Source organism: Bos indicus, chromosome 16 (assembly GCF_029378745.1).
Source record: "Bos indicus isolate NIAB-ARS_2022 breed Sahiwal x Tharparkar chromosome 16, NIAB-ARS_B.indTharparkar_mat_pri_1.0, whole genome shotgun sequence".
NCBI classification, from domain to species: domain Eukaryota; kingdom Metazoa; phylum Chordata; class Mammalia; order Artiodactyla; family Bovidae; genus Bos; species Bos indicus.
This window is the reverse complement of record NC_091775.1, coordinates 60,692,237-60,716,189: the sequence shown is the minus strand read 5'-3', so window position 1 is coordinate 60,716,189 and position 23,953 is coordinate 60,692,237. Positions and strand designations below refer to the sequence as shown.

At 47.8% G+C, this 23,953-nt stretch overlaps 2 protein-coding genes across 11 annotated transcripts in view; one reads left to right on the top strand and one right to left on the bottom strand.

Annotated features, from left to right (window-relative positions):
- The first annotated feature begins 1,094 nt into the window (after positions 1 to 1,094).
- CLEC20A (C-type lectin domain containing 20A) lies at positions 1,095 to 18,563 on the top strand. Its single transcript, XM_070767687.1, has 8 exons — positions 1,095 to 1,125; positions 3,620 to 3,976; positions 5,450 to 5,515; positions 7,798 to 8,160; positions 9,289 to 9,381; positions 10,635 to 11,309; positions 15,276 to 15,397; positions 17,397 to 18,563. The coding sequence occupies exons 1-8, from the start codon at positions 1,095 to 1,097 to the stop codon at positions 17,475 to 17,477; spliced, it is 1,788 nt and encodes a 595-aa protein (XP_070623788.1). The 3' UTR covers positions 17,478 to 18,563.
- RASAL2 (RAS protein activator like 2) overlaps positions 18,135 to 23,953 on the bottom strand; it is a 397,112-nt gene continuing 391,293 nt past the window's right edge. For all 10 annotated transcript variants that reach the window (XM_070768498.1, XM_070768499.1, XM_070768500.1 and 7 more), the window contains one exon: positions 18,135 to 23,911. In XM_070768498.1, coding sequence (XP_070624599.1) covers positions 23,769 to 23,911 — 143 coding nt within the window. In that variant the 3' untranslated portion in view covers positions 18,135 to 23,768. The remainder of the gene's footprint in view (positions 23,912 to 23,953) is intronic.

The window sequence follows — 23,953 nt, the reverse complement described above, 5'->3', positions numbered from 1 at the left end:
GTGTTTCCTGGGCCAGGAGTGTCGCGCTCTTCCATCCCCAGAGAGTGGCCCTGGCACACATGGGTTCTGCCACTGGGAAGAAGTCATCTGAGGCCATCATTGTGCAGGACATTATTGTTGAAGCATGAACAATTTTTTCCTCTTTCCCTTTGCCCTTCCAATCAGAGGGGCTGTTTGCCCTTCCCTCCAGGAAGGGTGTGAAGGGGTGGAGGGCAGGAAAAAAAAAAAGAGTCTTCCAGGCTTTGGTTTTCAAAAGCTTAGCTCTTAGGGGAATGGAGAGAGTTGTGGGCATAAACAGGATGTTGGGAGGGAGGGTGGAAGGGAGAGAGAGAGCTGTTCTTGGGTTCCCCCAGAGAAAGTGTCTTGGCATCTGTTCTGTGCTTATTTGAGGGGGCCAGAGCCTAGCCTGGGTGGGGGGCACTTCTGTCCTCACTGAAGTAGGATTTGTCGGCGGGGGGGGGGGGGGGGCAGTCCACACCTCCCCGCCTCATGCTTTGCAGTGACCCGACCTTGAATCACTGCCCTACTTCCTACCCTGGAGTTTTGAGCACGTAATTTCCTTCTTAGAGCCACAACTTTCTCACCTGTAAAACAGGATCGTGACAGGCTGTCCCTGGCGCTGTGGTTGTTGGAGGGTGGGCAGGGAAGAGAGTGCAGCGAGCCTGGCCCACACACGCCAGCTCGCTTTTCCTCCTCAGGCCTCCCTTTTCTCTCCTTCCACTGGGCCCCTTGTCCCTCGGCCCTGGGGGACCCCAGGGCTCTCACCTCTCAGGCCATCTTCCTCCTCCCTCCCCCAGCATGGCTCGCCCCTCCCCAGCCTGAGCCCGTTGCTCATCCCAGTAACCCACCTCCCCTGTCACTTGCAGGAGCACAGCCATCTTTTCTGCTCCTCTGTGTCCGAGTACCTCACACAGTGGCTGGCCTGCGGGAGGCACTGGGTAAGTGTTAGTTCAGTCAAATCTGTCCAGGTGAGTAGGAAAGAGGAGGAGAGTGGGGATCAAGAAAGAAATGACCCGCAGACCAGGCACAGCCTCTTCCAGAGCAGGGGTGACTTTCCACCTGCGGTCCTGTCCTGTGTCATAGTCATGCTGGTCATGGGGCTGCGACTGTCCCTCTGCACAGCAGGTAAGGCCCCCGCCCGGGCAGGAGGGCACCGGGCCCCAGGCACATCCAGAGCGGGGACCTGCAGGAAAGGTGCCCCTCCCTCAGAGGTGGCAGGTGAGACAAGTGGGAAGAAGTGACTGGTTTTGCAAGTCAGTTTGATCGTGAGAGCAGCCTCAGCTCGCCCTCCCCTGCCTACGTCTCCTCTCAACCTTCCCACCCCCCATAGCCGCCCCCTGCCCACCCCAACCCTCCAGGGGTCAGAGCCTGGAGTTTGCTGTTCTGTGTAGACTTTCACTCATTCATTTCTTCATTTACGCATCTAATCGACACATACAGTGCTAGTAGGTGCCAGTCAGGAATGGCCCCCGACTTCACGGAGCCCTCATCCTAGTGGGGGTTAGAGACATTGGGCCAAAAGTCAGGAAACAAGATCATCATGGAATGTGACTAAAGCAACGAAGGAGATGATCAGGGTGACGAGCAAATGTCACAGAGAGAAGTTTCTGCGGGATTTTTTAGACTGGGGTGGGAAGCTTTCTCTAAGGAAGGGGGATTTGGGCTGAGCTTAAGGGCTAAATGAAGGAACCTTGAAGAGTAAAGCCAGAGAAAGGCCCTGAGGCGCTGGGCTGAGCCTTGTGGATGAGCTGGCTGTGTGCGGGAGCAAACTGGGGAGCCTGAGGCGCCTTCCTATGACAGCGGGCCAGGACCCACAGGCCTGGGGGCTGCGGTAAGGAGCGCCACCCCCTTCCCCAGTAACCAGTGGGAATGACCAGGTAAACAATCAGAAAGGCCCTTCTGGTCGCAGAGTGGGGAGCAAGCTGTGAGGGCTGGGGACAGAAGCTTCGGGGCTGGCGCTGTGCTGTCAGTCCCAGGGAGGGGAAGGTGGCTTGAGCCAGGTGGTAGTGGGCATGGAAAGAAGTGGAAAGTTCAAGAAGGTCCCAGATACACGCTGGCCGTAGAACTGACGGGATTTGCCTAGTCAGAGACAGAGGGGCATCGACAGCGACTCCTGGGTGGGGCTTGAGGTGCTGGGGTGAGGGGCGCCGCATGACGGATGGGCTGGGAGGACCCGGACAGGCTGGATCTGTGGTGTGGACCTGTGTGCATGTGAGAAACGGATATTCGGACGTGTACACCCAGCTCAGGGGTGGAGTTGTCAGCTTACGTGTTTCAAGCCAGGAGATCAGCTGGGGCAGCAGGGTTTTTCAAACTGTGGGTTGGGACCCCTTAGATCCTAAAGTCAATTTAATAGGCCACAGCCAGTGATTTAATTTAAAAAAATAAACAGAATCAGACAAAAAAATATCAAAATGACTCACCTCTCATAAGAATGATTTTTTTATATTCCCTTTTCTCCATCCAGGGGTCCTCCAGCTTCTCTCGGCGACAGGCAGCATCTTCTCGGCCTCTGGTGGGTGTGAGGAGCGTCACTGTTTTCGGCATGTGCCTCGTCAGGCCTTTCCCGTGTCCTCCCCAAATGCACACCTTGCCCTCTGTGTGCGCGGTTTTGCGGTCTTACTTTCCTCCCCTTAGGGCTCTGGTTTGTGGCTGGTTTCCTCAAGGACAAGGACACCCCGTCTCCCACCCCAAGGCCCTGGGCAGTTCTTAACTAGTCCTCCTTTGCGGGCACCTCCTCAAGGGGATAAAGTCTTGGTTCCTGTGAGATGTCCGATGTGCTCATTTGTTTGTGCACTCATTCATTCATTTTCAATACCTCCAGTTCCTCTGATGTGCTGGGTGACCCTGGGAATATAATGATGAATAAGGCTGGTTCTTTGCTTCCAAGTTGCCTTGTCTGGTGGAAATAGATAAGCCAAAAGGTCCTTCTCCCCATGGGCTTTAAACAAATTCTGATGCTGGTCCCAGCAAGACGTTAAGATCTTTGCTGTTGGTGGCCTGGCCATTGGTGTATTTGAAAAGCTCCCCAGGTGATTCTAATGTGCAGCCCAGTGATAAGCCCGTGACTCCTACATCAGGGCAAAACCACTCTCTGACAAAGGGCCTTGCCCTGGGAGCCCCACCCACGGTCCCTGGGCCCTGGCTCTTTTCCCATTGGGTGGCCTTGGCTAAGTCACTTAACTCTCAGTGACTTGGTCTTTCAACTTGGAAAACAGTCGTAGTGATGTTTCACCTAGAGAGTTCTTGGAAAGGATTCAGTGAGCTAATGGCACACAGGGAGCGCTCAGGGAACACTCTACTGTTATTAACGCTAACAAACGTTCAGGGCTGCTTATATGAAGGGAGCCTACCAGGATGGGGCAGTGGGAAGTGGGAGACAAGAAATGCAAGGTGGTGGGGGGGCACTGAGAGAGCAGGTTGGGGGGAATGAGGGGCTGGCTAGTCTTTCAGGCCAAGAGAGAGGCTTGTGTGAAGGCCCTGGAGGCCGAGTGGAGGGCAGGAGTTGGGGGGCGAAAAGCGAGAGGAGAGGCCGGGAGACTGCCCATGGTGTGGCTGGACACCTGGGATTCGTGGCTAGGGTAGGGGCAGTGCTAAGATGACAACTCTCCTGCCCCAGCCCTGCAGCTGACCAGCGAAGGCAAGACCTTCTGGCGGGTGGCGGAGGAGCTAAGCTGGTCCGAGGCCCTGAAGTACTGCCGGTGGCACCACACGGACCTGGCCGACCTGCACAGCATGAGCAGCATCAGGGCCCTCTACTCTCTCACCAGCAGCCATGAGGCCTGGATCGGCCTCTTCTTCGACGTGCGCCTTGGTGGCCTGAGATGGTCTGGCGGTTCTTCCTTCAGCGCATTGGCGTGGGGCTCGCTGCCCACCTTCAGGGAGGGCCTCTGTGCCACCCTGTATTCAATAACCTTTCTCCCCAGCCTGGGGGCTGCCTGGTGCGCTGCCCGGAGGCCCTTCATCTGCTACTTCGGTGTGTTCAGAGTCACATCCAGGGCCTGGTCTTCCTCCCAGGGTCGCCTCTCAGGAGCAAATGAGACAGAGCGAGTGAGCGAGCATGGGTCTGGCTCAAGTTCTTTCAGAGCACAACTAACTGACTGTTATCTTAACCCTCGTTTGCTACATTCTTCTCTGCTGCCTTAGTTTCTTTCTCTTCTGTCCCTCATTCCAAAGACTCCATCAGAGAAAACAGGTGTAAATTAGGGTAGACAAAAAGTAAAATCTGGAATGTTCCATTATGTCCCCTCCTTCTGCCAATTAAGGATCTGGGGAAAGAGGGAAAAAAAAAGGGAGGGAACAGGGAAAGTCAGATTGGGGATCCATGTGCATCTATGCAGAAGCCAGAGCAGAGTCCAGGGTCTATCTCCTGATAAAGCACAGAGTGGTTTTGTCTCTAGGGGCTGGGGGCATGTGGAACAGCCACTCCCTGGGAGAACCCCTGCTTTGGGGAGGCAGGTGGGTGCATCTCTGCAGATAATCCATTTACCTGATGCGCGTGGTACTGGCTGTTGGGAAATAGCGCCCCCCGCCACCATCCTTGCCCCTGGCTGGCTCCTCTCTGTCCAGGCAGCTCTTTTCTTAAAGGTTCTGAGATCACAGAGGGAATAGTTATAGACAGCACCTTCCTTTAAAAAAAAAAAAAAAGGCCAATTCTGCTTTTCTCTCAGTCAGCCAAGGCCCATCCCAGCTCCTCAAATAGGGTCATGGAGGGCCAACCTGATGGGTCCCCAATTCTATGCGACACCATGCCCATCATGGGGCCTTGAAATGTAGCCCAGAGTGGTCTAGGTTTGATCTTGCGATTCCCAGGCCAGAAGAGTGGTGAGTGTGCCGGAGTGGGCGTGGGAGTCCCCTTGAAGGAACCGTCATGTTGGGGGAGCTTTCCCCAACCCCTCTGGAGCCTCTGGACTCTCCCTAGATGCTTCTTAACTGCATCCGCTTCTCTCCAGCTCTGCAAATCCACACACCAGCACAGCTCTCGTTGGCATCTGCCTGGCGCCCTCCAGCCTGTTCTGTACATAGTAAAATCTTAAAAATGTAAATTAAAAAAAAAAAAGTAAATCAGATCAATTTGCTTAGACATATTCAGTAGGTTTCCTTAGCACTTCTAATCACAGTCTTACACACGGGGTCCCATCCCTTCTCAGCTCTGCTCAGTATATTCCTTCCTACCTCTTCGCAAGGCTGGCTTCTTCTTATATTCTCTTCAAGAGCAAAGAACTCACTTTGCCTTACTCCTGCTGCTATTTTTCCAGGGCCTGCAATAGCATTTGCCACACAATATGTGCTCAGTATATATATTTATGGAACACACGTGGATAGGAACAAAGGGGCCCACTCACTCTGGAGCTAGGTTTCTCCGGGCTTCAACTTGGCAATTCCCAGTGCCCACAGAGGACCCTGGGCAGCCCCACCCCCACCACATAACATGTGGCTTGTTTCACAGATCCTACTGTGCGGCCCCACACCCTCCTGGAGCCAGTTCTCAGCCTGACCGCCACTCCAAAGCCAGGTACATGCCCGGGGCTCCGCCTTCCCTGGCACTGGTCCACCTGGAGCAGGTGACTGTCCCTCCCCCTAGGCCCGGGATGCCTTGGCTTTGCCCCCAGGCTGACCCCAAGCAGAGGCTCAATGCCTTTGTTATTCATGGGGTGGGGGTGGGGGTGTGGGTGTGGGGGGGCGTGTGGTTCTCCAACCAGCCTGTGGTAGAGTCCAGCCTAGCCTGCACCCCAGTCTCTGATGTCCCCACCCCAGTGACTCGGGGGTGGGTGGAGGTGTGGGCAGTACCTCTCCACAGTCAAGGCCCATCCACCTAGTCAAAGTGAGTGAAAGTTGCTCAGTTGGGTCTGACTCTTTGCAACCCCATGGAGTGTTGCCCACCAGCTTCCTCTGTCCATGGGATCCTTCAGGCAAGAATACTGGAGTGGGTTGCCATGCCCTCCTCCTGGATCTTCTTGACCCAGGGAACAAACTTGGGTCTCCTATCTTTCAGGCAGATTCTTTACCATCTGAGCCACCAGGGAAGTCCACATGGTGAGGGGACTATTACTGCCCTGGTATTTTACAAAGAGTTTCTGGGGGTAGAGAAATTTCAAAGGGAATTCACTCCTCAACCAGCTCTGTAAAGTTGGTTTTCTGCATGCTGTGGAACACAGCACTGTGGAGTGAAGACACAGGCTTCCAAGGCAGGCGTACCTGATTTGAACCTCGTCTTGCCACTTAGTAAGGCATGAGTTTGGATAAGTCATTGCCTCCCTGAGTCTCCCCTTCCTCCTCTGTAAAGTGAGGTCTGCTTCTGGGGATTATAGTGAGGATTTTAAAAGATGACTTGTGCTAACAGGCAAAGCTCAGGGCTGGCGAGAAGAGAACTAGAGGTGCTTAACAAAGGGTAGCTTTAAAAGACCAGTTTGAATAGGGAAAATTAGGGAAGGATTAGGCAAATCTGGATGGGACTTGGTAAGCAGGCAGGAGTCAGAGCTTGGGAGGCCATATTTGAATCTGAGGATATGAGTCCCAATTCTGCAAACAGAGGTGTATCCTTTAACAGGTTTCTGGAATTGGTCCATGCCAAAGCACATCCTTTCCAAACTTCCCTTGCTTTGAATCACAGATGTTTGTGTGCTGCCCGTAAGACAGGCCTGGCCAGGGGCAGGGTAGGCGAGGGCGTCTCGATCTGTCTGAGCTCCACTGGAGTCAGGACCATGAATGTCCAGCAGCCTCCTGTCCAGCAGGTGTTCCCCTCACCAGGCTTACCTTGTCCCTGGCTCTCCTGATGTCATGAGCCTGGGAACACCACATGCTCCCTCTATTCTGCCTCAACCTTGGACCCTCCTAAGAGCTGGTATGGCAAGCACACTCCCTGGAAACCACAGAAGAGGCTGATTCTAAACCAGGATTATATTAGCCTCCTCATTACCTCCCTGCAAAGTTTAACCCTGCCACTTGAGTGTTTATTATTTGCACGTACTGTGTTAAATCATGTATATTCATGACTTCATTTAATCATTTAAATTAAATATGTTTAGGTACTACCCCTGTGTTGTTGTTCAGTCACTCATTCATGTTCAACTCTTTGCGACCCCATGGACTGCAGCACTCCAGGCTTCCCTGTCCTTTACCATCTCCTGGAGCTTGCTCACACTCATGTCCATTCAGTTGATGAGGCCATCCAACCATCTCATCCTCTGTCAACCCCTTCTCCTCCTGCCCTCAATCTCTCCCAGCATCAAGGTCTTCTCCAGTGAGTTGGCTCTTCACATCAGGTGGTTAAAGCGTTGAAGCATCAGCTTCAGCATCAGTCCTGCAATGAATACTCAGGGTTGATTTCCTTGCAGTCCAAGGGACTCTCAAGTCTTCTCCAGCACCACAGTTTGAAAGCGTCAATTCTTCAGCACTCAGCCTTCTTAATGATCCAACACTCCTATCCATACAGGACCACTGGAAAAACCATAGCTTTGACTAGATGGACATTTGTTGTCAAAGTGATGTCTCTACTTTTTAATACACTGTCTAGGTTGGTCATCCCTGTTGTACAGATAGATAAACTGAAGCTTAGTTCTTAACCCTTGCTCTCCCTAATGCATGTCCTTTTCCCCAGCTTCTGCTGTGACAGCTCCTCCATTCTCCCAATCTGGTATTTAGTCTGCCTATAAAATTATGGATTTCATCAAACCTAACACCTGAGGATGGGGTAAGGGCAAGGGTCAGACTGGGACTGTGTCTAGGGCTGATAAGGGCTGAGCCGGCAGAGATCCTGGACCTCAGGCCTGTGGTCTCTATGTTCTTTACTTACAGTTGAGGTTCAGCTGGGCAACCTGTTCTTCAAGCGATTTGACCAAGAAAAGATGTGGCTGGAGGCAGTGGGGTACTGCCGCAGATACCACACAGACCTGGCTGACCTGCAGATGGTGACTGAGGAGATGGACAAGGACTTGAAATCCATCACGAGTAACACCGAGGCCTGGATTGGCCTCTACTTCAGCGCAGCCTCTGGGTCTCCGAGGTGGTCCAGCGACAGGGGTTCCAGCGTCCCTGCCTGGCTGCAGCCACCTAAGTTTGGGGCAGGACTGTGTGCAGGTCTCAGGAGCTACTGGAGCTTCCCCCCCAGAATTTCTGCAGTGACCTGCTTTTCCCTGAAACCCTTCATCTGCTTTGATGGTGAGTGACAGTCACCCCCACTGGCCCTCGGCCCACCCAAGGCTAGACTGGGATGAGAAATGGGTTTTTTTGGCAGCTTGAGATGTTGAGGATAGATCTAAGGAAGTATTTCTAGATTCTGTAGGTTACCAGAGTTCTGGAGCAGGCTTTAATTTAATTCTGGGGGATCTTTAAAGAATAGAACGGACCCCATCCAGTCTCTGGGCATTAGCAGTTAGCAATGGAAATTACTTATTTGGCAACAAAGAGGTTAAAAGTGTGGGCTCTGGAATCAGATTTTATTACTTGCTAGAAATAAGGTGAACAGCATCTCTGAGCCTCCTTTTCCTCATCTGCAAAAAACCAAAATGGCATTGATGATGCACCTCCTAAGATGGCTTTGAAGGATGAGTGAGAATGAATATAAAGGACCTAGATGAGACCTTGACTCAGAGTAAGTGCCCAGTAGATACTAGCTACTGTTACTGTCGTTGTCACCACAAACACATGGGAGCCAGAGGCCTACCTGGTTATTCTGGATCGTGTGTGTGGTATGTCTCCTCAACAACAGGCTTCATCCTGACTGTTCTTTCCATCTCCTTTTCTTCTCTTTTGTCCCTTCCTTCTTATTTTCTTTGGTTTTATTGAGATATAGTTCAGTCCTTAAAATTCACTTTGGAAGTGGCCTGTATAGTGAGATTTAGTACAACCCAGGTGGCCCAATCATCACTACTACCTAATTTTAGGACAACTGTATCACCTCCAATAAGAAACTCCTTACCCTTTAGCAGCGTCCCCCCCTCCATTCTCTCCCACCTTCAGTCCTGGCACCCACTAATCTCTGTCTCTGGTTTTGCCCATTCTTGGCTGTTTCTTTTTGTGTTTTGGATTTGATGAGAATAGTGGTCCTTATCTATAAAACAGGAACAATGGTTCTTCCCTTGAAGAGCTGCTGTGCAGAATAAAGATCGTGAAGGGATCTCTCCTGTGACAGCGCCCTCCCGAGCTGGCTTCTGTAACGGGAGGTTGATCGTCAGTGTCTGGCGGGGCTCTCACTGGAGCAGCACGTCCGGAGTGGCAGACCTGGGGTTGCTGTGTGCTCCCCCATGTCAGCCTTGCTCTCACACTCCCCGTTGGCGTTGCTTACAGATCCCACCATCGGACACCGGGATTTTGCAGCCCTCCCTCAGCTCTTCTACACGCCCTCCTCAGAAGTGACCATGGGGATGATGCCCAGGCCAAGTACACTCCCCTGTTTTCTGCTCCATATGGGGTTGCTTTGAGCCTGTTCTTGGCTGAATTCAAGGGTCTCCAGGGCCTGGGATGTGGAGAGGGTGGACTGTATTCTGTAGCACACGGTGAGTCCCAAGCGATCCTCCTAAAAAGGCCAGGAAGGAGCCGGAAAAGAGGTGAGCCGCCTGGGCGGCAACCATGGGCCACTTCCGGAGCAGCAGTTCCCTGGCCCCTCACTCTGCTGGGCCAGCTGGGGTTCAGAGGAGGAGGGTTCGGTTACCATCAACCTCCCTCCTTGAACGAGGCCACTGGCCTTGCAGCTCCTGGGCCAGGGGACCCGTGAAAGGCTGTGTAGTCTCTCTGGTGAGGTCAAGAGACAGGAAAAGGGGAAGATCCTCTCACTGCCCAGCTGCGTAGTGCTCCTGAGGAAAAATCACCAGATAGGCCTCTGAGGTCCAGCATCCAGACTGGGAAGCCCAACAGAGGTGCCCGTCAAATCCCTTCTTTGGGAGGAGAGAAGATGAGAGCTGAGTTGTTGGGACCGTGTGTGGGGACATGGCTGGGAATCACAGGGATAGTGTGCCTTTAGCGTTTTAAAATTCCTGAAGCATTTTCACAGCTATTACCTCATTTTGCTTCCCGTGAGTTCAGAAGCAAACTAGGATAATTGAGGGCAAAAATCACAGTTCTGGCATCTTTACAGAGTCGGACATCAGACAAAGGTATTGTTGCCCTTTTTGAGGACACAGAGCAAGGAGACCAGCTCGTGGACACACAGAGCTTTATTAATTCCGGGGACACAAGGCAAAGGCAGGGCCTGTTCTGAAGGCTGACAGCCAGCAGGAGGAGGGCTCCTGACAGGCAGTGCTTCCTGTGTAGTCACAGGCCTGGTGGGAAACACAGGGAAGGGGATTGTTCCAGCTCCTGTAATTATCCGAGGATCTCCTGGAGGGGGTGGTTTTGAAGTTAGCCTGCAAAGGGAATGGAGCGGGTCTGAAGGCGATGCTTAGGGCTGAGCCGGGAGGCCTGGATCCTGTGGGGGTGGGGGCCTTGTGAGCTGCTAAGGAACAAGGGATTGGGCTGAGATGCTCGGGGGCTCGCTGGTCACCCAGGCTCTACCAGGCGGGTTCAGGAGCTTCCCCTGCCCGCCGCCGGGCTCCGCCCTGTCTGCCACGGGTGTGCAGGGCCAGGCGAGGAGAAGCCGCCCGGCGGCTGCAGGTGCAGGGCCATGGAGCCCCAGGGAAGCCTTCTCTCTGCCGTAGGCACCAGCTTCGGTCCCGCGGACGCCATGAAAGGTCGGGTTTCTGCAGGGCCTTTCCCACAGCAAGTCAGCCCGGAGCCCTCCGAGCTGAGCTCCGGCACCCTCGGCCCCAGCACCTCCGCCTCCGCAGGCCCTCCCGCACCCCAGCCCAGAGGGACAGCGTCACCGAGCCCTCCGGCCCACGTCCCAATCCCCCCGGACGGAGGGCCCTGGACTTTGCCGGTCACCACCCAGAACACATCCTTTGGTCCTGCGCCCCCGGCCTCCTCGCCGACCCCTACCCCGAGCCCCACGGAGCTGGTCCACTGGAGGAGCCCCACTGTCCCTCAGGGGGTGACCGAGACCCCCCTGGCCTCCACCTCCAGCCCTGCTCCAGGCCCCGCACCCCCGGAGGACTCCGGTACCCAGGGTGGGCCCGGGAGGCCGCAGGAGGACGCAGCGGGCCCCTCGCTCGGCTCCACCCGTGGGGCCTCGGCTCACCTCGGGGTGACGGCGACTCCCGGGGCGGCCACATCCAGCGGGTCCAGCGGTGCCGAACCTCCGGGGACAGAAGAAAGCACCGCGGAGCCTTGGAGCTCAGCTGTGCTCCAAAGAACAAACATGCGCCGGAAAGGGCCAGCCCAGAGCCAGGCCGCAGGCCCGGAGACAGCTGGCAGCCGGCCATGGCCCGACACAGGTGCCCGCCCGGGGGTTGGGGACCCCGGCCTGGAGCCCGGCTCCTCCTTTGGGGAGACCAAGTCCTAGTTTCCATGCCCGGGCCACCAGTCAGGGAGGTTGAGGGGGTGGGGGTGTGTGTGTTGGGCCACGTCTCCACTCTCTGGGTATCTTCCAGATCATTCCATGGGGGAGTGAGTTTACCGGCTGGACCGTTTACCCCCTCATGCTCCCTGGATAATAATTTAGGGTGGGGCGATCTAGGGGAGGAAAATTATATTTTGGCTAGAGGAGGCTAACAGTCAAGGGTTAGACTGTTGGGTCCTCTACTTACTGTGTGGTCTTAGGCAAATTTCCCAACCTCTCCCAACATTTTTCTCATCTTTAAAGAAAAATACTAGATGTCACGAGGTATCGTTCAGTGCCTGGCATCTGGCAGACATTCAATGAATGGTAGTTGTTTCTAATCTCAATTCAGTAAATACTTAGTGATTCATTCAGTCTCTCATCCCTGTCCTTACTTGACTCAACAGACAGGGTTGGCCTCATTCTCATTTTATTAATTATAAATGATTATGAATGATCACCATTATGAATTATTAACTGAAATCTCACAGGTAGGGGCTGTTTTATCTTTTATGCCTCTTTGTATCTTTCCCAGGGCTAGGATAGTGTTTTGCATACCGGTAGATGATTTAATTCAACAATCCTTTCCCGAGTACCTGTTTTGAACAAGGCAATGGATACCAAGATGAGCAGAACCTGTTTCCTGTTTTTAAGAGAGTTTAGTCTAATAAGGGCTAATAGAGATAACTAGGACAGTTTTTGATGAGTACTGCCCCCAGAAGGGTGAACCAAGAGCCTTGACAGGAAAATGACTCATGCATTCTGTCTGGAAAGGTGGTGGTCGATGGACAGAAGGTAATGGAGGATTTCATCAGGCAGCAAAGGCTAGAAGGTTCTTCTTGGCAGAGGGAACAGCATGAGCAAAGACAGGTAGATGGTGAACGTGTGCGGGAAAAACATGCAGTTTGAGGTGACTGGAATGTCTGTCACATATTTGGAAGGGAAGTAGCAAGGGATGAGGGCTTCCCGGGTGGTGCTAGTGGTAATGAACCTACCTGCCAGAGTGGGAGACATAAGACCCTTGGGTTTGATTCCTGGGTTGGGAAGATTCCCTGGAGGAGTGCATGGCAACCCACTCCTACTGCGATTCTCTTGCCTGGAGAATCCCTTGGACAGAGGAGTCTGGTGGGCTACAGTCCACAGGGTTGCAAAGAGTGGGACACGATTGAAGCGACTTAGCAGGCAATCACGCACGAATCAAGGGATGAGGGGGAAGAGGTGGACCGGGCCAAATTCTGAAGGACTGTATCCTGCAGTCAGTGGAGCCATCAGAGCTTTCTTAGCAAGGCAGCACAATGCTCAGATCTGTAGTCAACAGAAGCAAGGTGGTTATGATGACAGTAATAGTGACAGGGGCAATGCCTGTGTCAGGATGCTAAAGGAAAACAAAAGATGATTCAACCTTACACATGTAACACAGTCACAACAACTCTGAAAGGAAACATCAACTGTGCTCAGAAAAAAGATTAGAAGAAAATGTGTGAAAATGTTAACAATGGTTACATTCAGGCAACAAGAATATGTGTTTCCCTGCCTTCTGTGCTCCTGGACTTCACAAAACTTACTCAAGTCACTAAAGAAACGTAGAATACTTTGGGTGGGGAAAGAAGAGGGCACGTGGAGACACAGGAAGTGTGTGTGGGGGGAAAGACTTGCACAGTCTGGGAGAGTGAAGTCGAGGTCAGAACTGGAGCAGTGGAGTGAGCAGGGACTTGGAGCTGATTTCACATTGCTTGCAAGTCATATTAACTGAAGAAATATAAATACAAACATATTTTGCAAAATGCTCAGCTTTGCTCACTGAATCACAGAAATGCAAATTAAAATGTATTTACATTATTTTTTTTAACTTACCAGTTTAGCAACGATTTGGAGTGATAATGCTGATAAGAATGTGAGAAAATCAGCACTCTCAGATGCTGGGTAGTGCATTAAACTGGTGTTCCCATTCTTGTAATGCGTGTCAGTTCTGAAATGTGCATACTCTTTCATACAGAAATTCTACCCTTGGCAGTTTATTAAGGAAATAATAGTACAAGGTGCACACACACATTGACGCGTACATGCCACACACAGGTTGCTTGTTGCAGCATTGTTTATTACACTGAAAAACTGGAGGTGAAATCTAATGTCCATTGAAAGCAGATTGATTAAATAAGTTATGTACATTCAATGAAATACTATGCAGCCTTGAAAGAGAATAAGGTAGATCTTTATGCATTCAAATTAAAAAATTCAAGTGTGTGAAGGATATTCTATAGCAAACTGTTAATAGTGGTTGTCCCTGGGTCAGGGGAGGGGACACTTTTACTTAAATACTTTACAATAATATATCACAAAACAATATGGTTCAAATATTCCATATTTGAAAAAAAAGACATCTGCAAGGCACTGACAGGACTTTGGTGACTGAATGTGAGAGCAAGTGAGGAGGGAGGGAGCAGCTGGGGTTATGTGGCATCTCTGGCTGGAGAGCCTCAGGGGATGGGCAACCAGAAAGGGGGTGAGGGGGTTGCTGAGCTAGGCTTTGGAATATGTACTTTGAGGTGCTACCCCTTGATGGAGATGCTGGGGGTCCCTGGGTACCATGGTGGGGCTCTGTGTAGCTGGCAGACCACATAGTGGGATTGGGCTTGGCGTAGGAGCTACTAAAAATAAACATTTGACACTGAGGAGATATAATATTGCCCAAGCCCCACAAATCCTGGTATCAGAGACACTTTATGAGGGATGATGATGTAGACACGGGGTACATGAGCCTGTGGGGTAAGTGAAGGGTCTGGGAAGGACTGAGCTTCCCACACGGGATGGTTTCTGTAGGATGGTGGCCGCCCAGGCTTGTCTTCTAGCTCAGGGGCAGTTACCCATCTCTGACCACCTTGCTCCTGGCTGTATTTGCAATAACTCTCTTATTTTCCCCTCTTGTAGCTGTGACAAGTGAAAGGAGTGGCACCAATATGACAGGCACAGCTCCTGCCACTCAAGCCCAACACTGGAGCTCAGCTAATCACCCAGAATCTACGGAAAAAACTCCAGCACCGAAACCAGGTAATTAACTGCTTCTGGCTACCAAGTTTCTCACTCTTAACAACCAATCAATTAAATCTGGACAGCCACTCCTCAGCATGGGGCACTCGAGACCTTTCTATGAAAGACAGCTTGACATGTTGGGAAGGGAACAAGGGTGAGGATCCTAGAGTTAGCTCCCTGACGACTGTGGAAGCTCAGGGAGCAAATCTCCTCTTTCTCATCTGCAGAAGGAATGTAGTAAAAATGACCTGCCTTCATCACAGGGTTGTTCAAGTACCCAAAGAGATAGTGAGGTGCTTTATTAACTTTATAAGGTGGTCCTGTATGATGCTTTAGTTCCTATGATTGCAGTGCTCAGGGCCAAAGGCTGGGCTTGTTTATAGGCTCGGAGAATCTAAGAGTTTTCTGGTGTAGAGTTGGCTTTTATAAATGTGGGTCCAGGGAGAGGTGAATATTTCCAGCATAGTGTGGAACAATCTACTTGATAATTTTATTAAAAGGAATTCCCTGGCAGTCCAGGGTTTGATCCCTGGTCGGGGAACTAAGACTCACAAGCTGCATGGTGCATCCCCCCACCCCACCAAAGATAAAATTTTTTTTTTTTTTTTAAAGGAGGAAAATACAGGAGCCAGCAAAGGAAATAACTGCCTGAGGGTAGCCAGGTTATGGGAGGAGAGCAGCAGTTACTCAACTCATGAAACTCTCTACTTTTGGCCACTAGCTGGTTTCTTTCTTCTCGTTTTAAAGTCCTACATCACCATGTAGCCCCTATGGTGTCCAGTGGGCACTCCCTGACCGCTAAGAATGTAAAGTTTTCAGATGGCAATGAGATAATGTGCCTTGATCCAGGTAATACTTTCTTTTTCAGGGCAACTCTTTGGAATCCTCAAAGCAGATTTTCTCATCCCGGTTCTGATGGACCCAGAAGACATGAAAGACCAATTTCTGAGTGAGGTGAGACTTCTGTCCTCTAATTCTGATCAGTCAGATGACTTGACAATGCAAAGCCATCCCGTCAAAGCCAATAATGGAGAAATAGTCTTGAAGAATGAGCTTATCTGTTGCCATTGCCATCCTTCTGGCTCTGGTTCATCATGAAGGCTGGTTCACATGCTCGGATCTTTTCTAACATTTTTCCTGAGCTCTTAGAAAAAAAAGTCTATACAGCATAGTCAGAAGGACCCAAATTTGGATGATGGCTTTGCACTTGCTAGTGGTGTGACCTGGAGCACCTAAACTTGTCTCTCTGAACCTGTTTCCTCATGAATTAGGAACAACCATACCTAACTCATATGGTTGGTATTTGATTAAATGAAGTATTCCATAAAAAAAGTGCTTTGGAAATTGTCTGGCACATAGGAAGTGCTCAATAAACATTAAATATTATTATTATTATCAAATTATTATTCTGAATATACATTTGTTCCAGGCTTTTGTTTATCCTCTCCTATTTTTTAAAAGTATCGTGAGACAGGAAATTGTGACGAGGAAGAACTGTTCCTAAATATTGTGACAAAAGCCCCAAAGTGATTTTCAGATATGACCTAACGGCACATTTTTCAGTGATATCAGATAATAATCATAAGATGTCAGAGCTAAAGTTCTTCGTAGGCTATCTAGCCAAAATCACAATTTTACAGACAAGGAAACAGACTGAGATCCATCTGTTAGCTTACTGCAGTTTACTCATATGCCAAAGAAACAGCACAGAGGCAATTCATTCAAAAATCTCAAAAATGGAAGTTTCTAGGAAGAGTGGTTGTGTGTGTGTGTGTGTATATGGGCACAAGTGTCTGCCTGGCAGTGGGGAGGAAACTGGAGAGCTTTTGGTGCATTTTTCTATTGAAGGCAAGTGTTAGTCACTTACTCGTGTCTGAGTCTTTGTGACTCCATGGATTATAGCCCACTAGGCTCCTCTGTCCATGGACTTTTCCAAGCAAGAATACTGGAGTGGATAGACATTCCCTTCTCCAGGGTATCTTCCTGACCCAAGGATCGAACCTGCATCTCCTGCATTGCAGGCAGAATCTTTACCATCTGAGCCGCCAGGGAAGCCCTCACTGAAGGAAGAAGAGGTTGCAAATGATGCAATTTGGCTTCCGATAAAATTGTTTTTAGTAAAAGTTCAAGTAATAAGACTGCAGTGCTGAGTGTTAAATCTACAAAAGTCAAGGTAGCCTCCCCCTTTTCTGGGTCAGGGGACGGGGTTCCAAACCAGAAACCATCTACATTTTATTTTAAATTAAAACCAATAATGGGAAGATTGGGGTCAAGATGGGAAATTCCAGCTTTTGGTCACTCTTGTTGGAATATGGCTATCCTATATTAACAGAGAGAATTTCTATCACATATTTAAAGGATGGAATTGGCAGGGACAAGGTAGAGTACATATTATCATTTTTACCAGCATTTAACATCCCAAACAGGAGGCAAAAAAAAACACCTACAGCCAATTTACCCAGTTCCATGGACGGTGACGGAAGGAACATTGTAACAGTCACACACACAGTGCTCAGAGCAAGATATGACCAGCGGTCATTAACCTGGCTGAATTTAGAATCCCTTGGGTAATCCCTGGTCCAGTCCTTAGAGTCTCCATCTAATTGTTCAGTGGAGGGCCTAAAGGCCCATCTCCACGTTCACTTTTTCAAGATCTCAAGTGATTCTGATGAACAGTCAGGATTGAGAATTCTTGATTAAGTCATTTGTTTTAGGCCCCTTTATCATTAAACTGTGTGTGTGTGTGGGCGGGGAGTGGTGGTCTAACAAACTTGATTTATGTACTTTCCTATTGTTGAAGGCACTAACAACAAAAGGCAGGTAGCTGGAAGGAAGCTAAGAAAAGTAAAGCGTATGGCTGGACATAAAGGGTAGACGGGTGGACAGTTAAGGGCTAAGACTGGAAGGTCCCAAGATAGCATCAATGATAGTTTCTCCCTTTTTGATCTTTCAGATCCAAGACGTCTTAAAACTTACATTAGGTCATGAGCAATTCAGATTGAAATGGGTTGGCTTCAAAGTGAACAAAAAATAACACGTCTACTGTGACCTTGCACAATTTTCTCTGGATTTTGAGTGAATTTTAGTCTTTTAATTCCTAGTAGAATAGAAGAAGTAGCTAGATATGTGAGGAGGCTAACTGGTGGAATTTCAGAACTAAACTTAGCATGTAAGAAAACTGCTTATGGGACCTGCATCTTGGGGTTTTAAAGAATGAAATAGGTAAGCAGAAGATGGGGGTAATGTGGAAATAACAACCTTGAGAATAATAAGCAAATAAGAACAACAGCAGCAAAAAAGTCCCAACTAAACAACACTACCCTGAAATAAACCCTGTTAATCTATTGAGGAATTAAGAGAGGCCAGTACTGGTCTGGAGTGCTCAGTAGGGTTATCCTTCCATTTTCTATTCAGTTACACGCTGGTAAAGAGATTTCAAATTTTCCAGAATGAGGAGCTTTTTAAGGGTGTTGTTACAATATGATGCATGTTATCTTTGCCCTTCAGCTAAATATTTTTTCCCTCTAAGTTGGGAAATTCTAAGACATGCTGTTCTTCATGTTAAAATATACCTTCAGCATAATATTCCTACATAGATTTTGTTACTGGTTCTTCTCCAAGTGTCCTAATCACCCAGATGACATGCTAGAAATCAAACAGTAATATGTCAAATACAGTAGCAACCTTAGTCTGAAATGTTTAAAGTTAAAGTTTATTTGTATTCTTCATAGGAATATCAATAAAAGACCTCAAACGTATCTATATCTGTACATGTACAAGAACTGTCAAAAGTTATTCACAGAACAAAAATAAATCTTCTTTTAGAACAAACCCAGGTAATGAAATGCTGATATGGATCTCACATATGGAGCAATCTAAGTGCTACTAGCACAAAAATATGGCTTTAAAAATAAAATAAAATCTTGGGTTTTGTTTCTCTAACGTGTATTTCTTTCTTGAAATAAAAAATAAATTATTTAGAGCTATCATTGTAAAATAGTCATGTGTTTTAACACACTCTTATTAAGGCCCTGGAGATGAAGAACAAAGTCAAATTTAGAAGGTAAGTTCCTTACAGGTGTGATTCAGGTTAATATGCTGCTGTCTTGAGTTAATGTAATGAGGAAATGTCTAAGCACCAGTCAAAATTTAACCTTTACTATTTCAAATTTTCTGCAGGATAGTGGTCATTGAATCAACTAGTATTTAACCTTTTGGTGAACTGGGAATTGAAATTTTCCCTTGGGAGTGTAGAAATGACATAAAAATGATATTTATTCTTAAATTTTTATACATCCCACACAGATGATTGAGGCCTCCTAAAACACAGTCTCTGTGAAAATCTTTTTACAATATATAAATCTGGTTTTAAGGTTCAAACTAAAACATTTCCTGGGAAAAAACAAAGGCAATGAACACTAAGAACTGAGGAGAAAATTGAAATGCATGCTGAAATATGGACGCAGACCACCACTTGGCTCCTTGGGTGGCTCATGGCCAAGCCTTACTCAAACACCTGAGGATAAACCGATCAGGAACCAAAGCTACTTCTTTCTGGACTCTACTCTCAGATCAGTGACATTCAACTTTATTTCTATGACTTCCCAAGGTATCAATAATGTTATCTTGGGTTCTTGAGATAATGTCAAACCAAGTCAATTTCAAGTCACTTTAACATATATACATATAACACATATGGTACATTTTAAAGAGGAAAGAACCACTGTCATACAATCTAACAGATGAGGGCATAAAATCTAAAAATCTCAAGACGTTTGGGAATCACTGCTTGATGAGATGGATTAACATTCAGAAAAAGGAAGCCCTAAGAATCATGTGTTTTGCGTGGGTGCCCACATCATGTTTCTACAGAAACTGCCTTTCTACGTATCTCGTATATTTTGAGATGGGGCAAAGGATAATAAATCCTCCTGTTTCCTTGAACCCGTTGGGCTTTGAAGAAGACTGCTGTGCATTAGACCCTTTTGGATCATGTATCTTCTCAGGTTCTTTCACTCTTCATAAGATATTTATTCTACCTCATGCAAATTTCATCACTTTTGTCTTTCCTAAACTCTAGAGCATTCATAACTGGGTCATGACAAGAGAATGCTTCTAGAACTAACAACAATCACTCAAACACAGAGAGTCTACTTAAAAATTTAACACCCCAACATATCTTGCTTTTAAAAAAGGAAACAAAATAGGCCCTTTCAATGGACATATTGATTAAAAAACCAAAGTATCCCAAATCCTTGGCCCTCTGGTAGGGGGTGCGTAGGCAACTATTTACTGCTGAAGTGAGCAGGAGATTTCACTATTAGATTTGAAAAAGGGAAGGGGAAATGAAGAAGAAAGCCCATAATGTGTAGAAGATGGCCCCTGGAGAAGTGGCTGAAAGTCCAGGGAAGCTGTGAAGTGGGCTCCAGAGCCGCTGAGTCCCGCCCAGTGACAAGTCTAGCCTGGTGTCAACTCTAGTCAGGGTCACGGGGGCCTTCGGTCATCCCAAGGAGGATTCCTTCCCCAAGTTCAGTCCCATAACCAGTCTTCTCAGAAACTCCAAAATGGAGATGACTAGAACTGAACCTAGATGGAAGGCAGAACAAATTCTGACCAAACTCACCTGATGGCAAAGTCCTGCTCTGGGGCTTCCAAAAAAGAACTGCTCTCAACCCAGCGCACCTCTGGGGCCAGACAGAGAGCTGAGGGTCGGCAGAGCTACAGATCTGTAAACAGACTGGGATCCAAAAAGCTTTACCTCGGAAGTCAAGTTAATTCTCAAGGGGATACAGCAGTCCTAGATAGTTAATCCTACTTTTTCTTTCATTGTCCAGCACCATCATAGGAGACGGTAGAAGTGGACCAGAGAAAGCTAATTCTGACCAATTCAGTGACAAGTGCAAAAGGCCAAGTTACAGCAGCATGGGGACCTCACTTTACCACACTTCTCTTACAGCAGACTGCCCTGGAGCCCAGCAGAACCTCGGTAACAGTGCCTGGAACATAGTAAGTGGTCTAGTGTTTGTCTTAGTTACTGAGTTACAATCTCCCTTCCATCAGGGCTTGTATTGCAGACACTCGGAATGCGATGACCTGAAGGAAATGTTATTACTTCTTGCTGCTTCAGCTCAGAAAGCGTATTGCTCCAGTGAAAATAAAAGGGAAGTATTAAGCTCTTTCCCTAAATCCTGCCAATGTTGTCCTTATTAATGGCCTAGTCTGGTTGTCAGCTAGACAAGCATTCTGCCAGCACTTCATCTGATTTCCAAACTCCAGCGTTGGTCCACGCTGCACCCCATCACGTGGTGACGTGTTGGGTGTTAGAGGGCGTGCAAGATGTGCTATCTTAATCCACCCACTTCTCTTCAAACACGCACCTCCTCTGAGTAAAACAGAGGTGTGTACTTATTTGGGCTGAAGAAAAGCCAACTGAGCAATACCTCCATAAAAATTATTGGCTGTTGCTGACTTTTTCCATACTTAAAAAATCTTTTGGAATAAGTTCTGTAAGACTGCAGCATTCTCTAAACAAATACTCAGAAAAAATATTCAGATAGGAATAAGCTCAAAGGATAATCTAAAATTTAACATCTGGCAACTACACTGAACTTCTAGCTTACCTCTGATTTTATTATTTGTGTATACTCTTTCCTCTTCATTCAAGATAACCTGATAATAACAGAGGGCTGCATAAGCTATACAAACATTTTGGGCATCTAATCTTCCAAGTGAGGCAGCCATCTCAGAAGCTCACATAATGCCGATAAGATGTATTGCATCCATCAAAAACATAAATTTAAATTAAAAAAAAAAAAACATATTTGGTTTTGTGTGTCTCCCCCAACCCTCCAAAATAGTTTATCAGACCTCTGTCATCCATAACCACTACCCGAGAACTTCCAAACCTCAATGCAAGACATCACCAACGATACATACTTAAGGCCACTGAAGCTGACCATTCTTTTACCAGGTTTTCTGAAGGCTTTTATAGAGAATGGCTAGAGCTGAAAATAGTCACAAACAAGAACAGACCTATGTTTACATACCCTCTCCCCCCACACTGAGCACTGCTTCAGAATTGGTAGTTTTTTTTTTCCTATTCAAATAAGTGATTTTGGTCACAGTGTGCCCTCAACTTGGAGGGAAAGGGGCTAAGAATTTATAAAATCATGACCAGGGGTCAAGAAAACACACAAGTGCCAAACTATGTGGCCTGATGTCTGCAGATCAGATGAGCACACCAGGCAGCTCCTGTTTTAGATCTTCGACAGGCAGAAATGGGGATGTTACAGAGGGGACGTATTTCAAAAGACTGTGGGTCAGGGGCCATGTGAGGCTGTTGAAATACAAGGTCAAACACAAAGATCTACCGGAGGGCAGTGCTTAAGAGGTCAGAGTGCAAGTCTGCGGTACAGTGGAAAGGGAAGCTTGGTGACTCTGTTGGGGCGTCACCCAGAAGGGGACCTGATAAATGTTCTCTCGTCCCCTTTGTAGTTCTAAGTACTCCGTTATGTGGAAACACTCACTCCATGCATATGGCTTCCTCGGGTGTTTTTTTCCCTCTCTCCTCTCCCTTAAAAAAAAAAAAAAAATTCCCTAAAGTTTATCATTTAAAATAAACATCATTAACTTACTTGAGAAATGTGGTTGCTTTCTCAATATAAGCAATTGCTTAGATCTTGCTTAATGAGATTCTAACTCCTTGTAACATTAAATCCGACAGCATAGAAGGCAGGAACTTTTCCTATTTGTGCAGTTATATGTACATATGTGTGAATATATGTGTATATATACTTGTCTATATACTATCTGTCTAACTTGTAACATTTCATACTTCTGATAATCAAGGTTGCATTTAAGATGACGTTTCACACCTCTGGGGAAAAAAAAAAAAGGAAGTAAATGAACTTCCATAACTGTTTCTGTCCTACAATAAAGCCATGGATGACAACTAGTGACTGGGTTATTATTGCCAAATATACAAAGAGCATGGGAATAACAGCTGGAATACGCTGTCCTCCCACTTTCAGTATTTTATTTTTCATTAAGAGTAATCACAACTTTTAAGAGAGCAATGCTTCTGATTTAGATTTCTTGTCCAAATTTAAAAGAAGAAGCAATTTAAAAGTGAAAGACTGAGATAAAATTACCCTGCCCCGAGACCTGCTAGTACACTGGATAAAATCTTTATCCCAAACCAGAGTTGTAACTTACAAATAGAAGAAAAATTTTTAATTGGGAACTATTCAGAGCTTCCTGCTATAGTATGATATGGTTAGCCCTTTTCTGTACGGAAGAAAGGGTGTTTCTTTTGGATGGCTTATGGACAGTAGATCTGAATAACCTCTCCAGGGGAGAGTAAACCCTGTTGGTGATGACTGCTCCCACCACGGGGGAGGAAAGGGCAAGTGGGTGTGTGAAGATGAAGATGGTTTCTAGAGACACAGATATTTATAGTTTTGTAAACTCTAAAGAGGAAAAAGAACACCTTTTATTACAACTGGAGTTAAAAAAAAAAAAAAAAAGCCCCCTACCTAAAGTGGAAAAATTTCCATCTGCTACAGACAGAAGGAAATGAACATCAACAGGAGTTCAACAAAAACCCCTCCTAGAGTCCGGTTTCAATGCAACAGCTCTTATCTGTGTCCTCTGGGACAGTGTGTCCCCAAGCAGATCAGCTGTCCATGTAGAACCAGTCCCGCTTGATCAGTGGGATGAACTGTTTCATTTGGATCTTGGTAATTTGCGTGTTTTCCTACAGGACAAGGGAACCAGAGCGGGGCTTTTAACCTGGCAGATGAATCCCTGAAAAATTCATTCTGACCATGTCCTGTCACGGACCGTGTGCTCTATCAGACAGATGCGTGGTCTCTACGTACTGAGCGGCTGGGCTCAACTCTCATTCACGTACATAGTTCCTACATTTCCTCCTCTAACAACTGCAGTGCTTTCAACAAGAGGACAACGATAATAAAAATAGCAATAGTTAAAAAGGTAATCTACATTATTAACTTCCTTTGGGTATATTACAGTGGTATTTTCTGTACATGGCCCAGAACTAAGTTCCCTATGTACACAGAGACATGGGGTGGGGGTGGGGGAAGCGTCGACCTTGGAATTCTTAGCCTTATGCCCTGAAAGACAAGGTTCCTTTCTCCGTTCCAGACTTGCTCACCACCCTGCTGTTCTGAAGCAGCGGCATTCTGTAAACCTGGTGGGGCTGGGGAGAGGGCTGGGGACAGGAGAGTGGGGACGTTTCCTTCTGTCTCCTCCCACAGTCTGTCTATTTGTGAGGCCCGTCCGTCAGCAGCTGCTGTTTTTGAATTCACCATTCTCCGTGATGGAAAGCTTGGTGGGGTTGGTGGGGGAGATGCCATTTCGGACCTGCATGCTGTACCGTTCCTTCACCTGGGTCAGCGCACTCATCAGTCTGGTGTTGGCCGAATCCAGCGACACGATCCGTTTTTCCTACAACACACCAAACGGGGCTTTATTATGGCTCCATGTGGG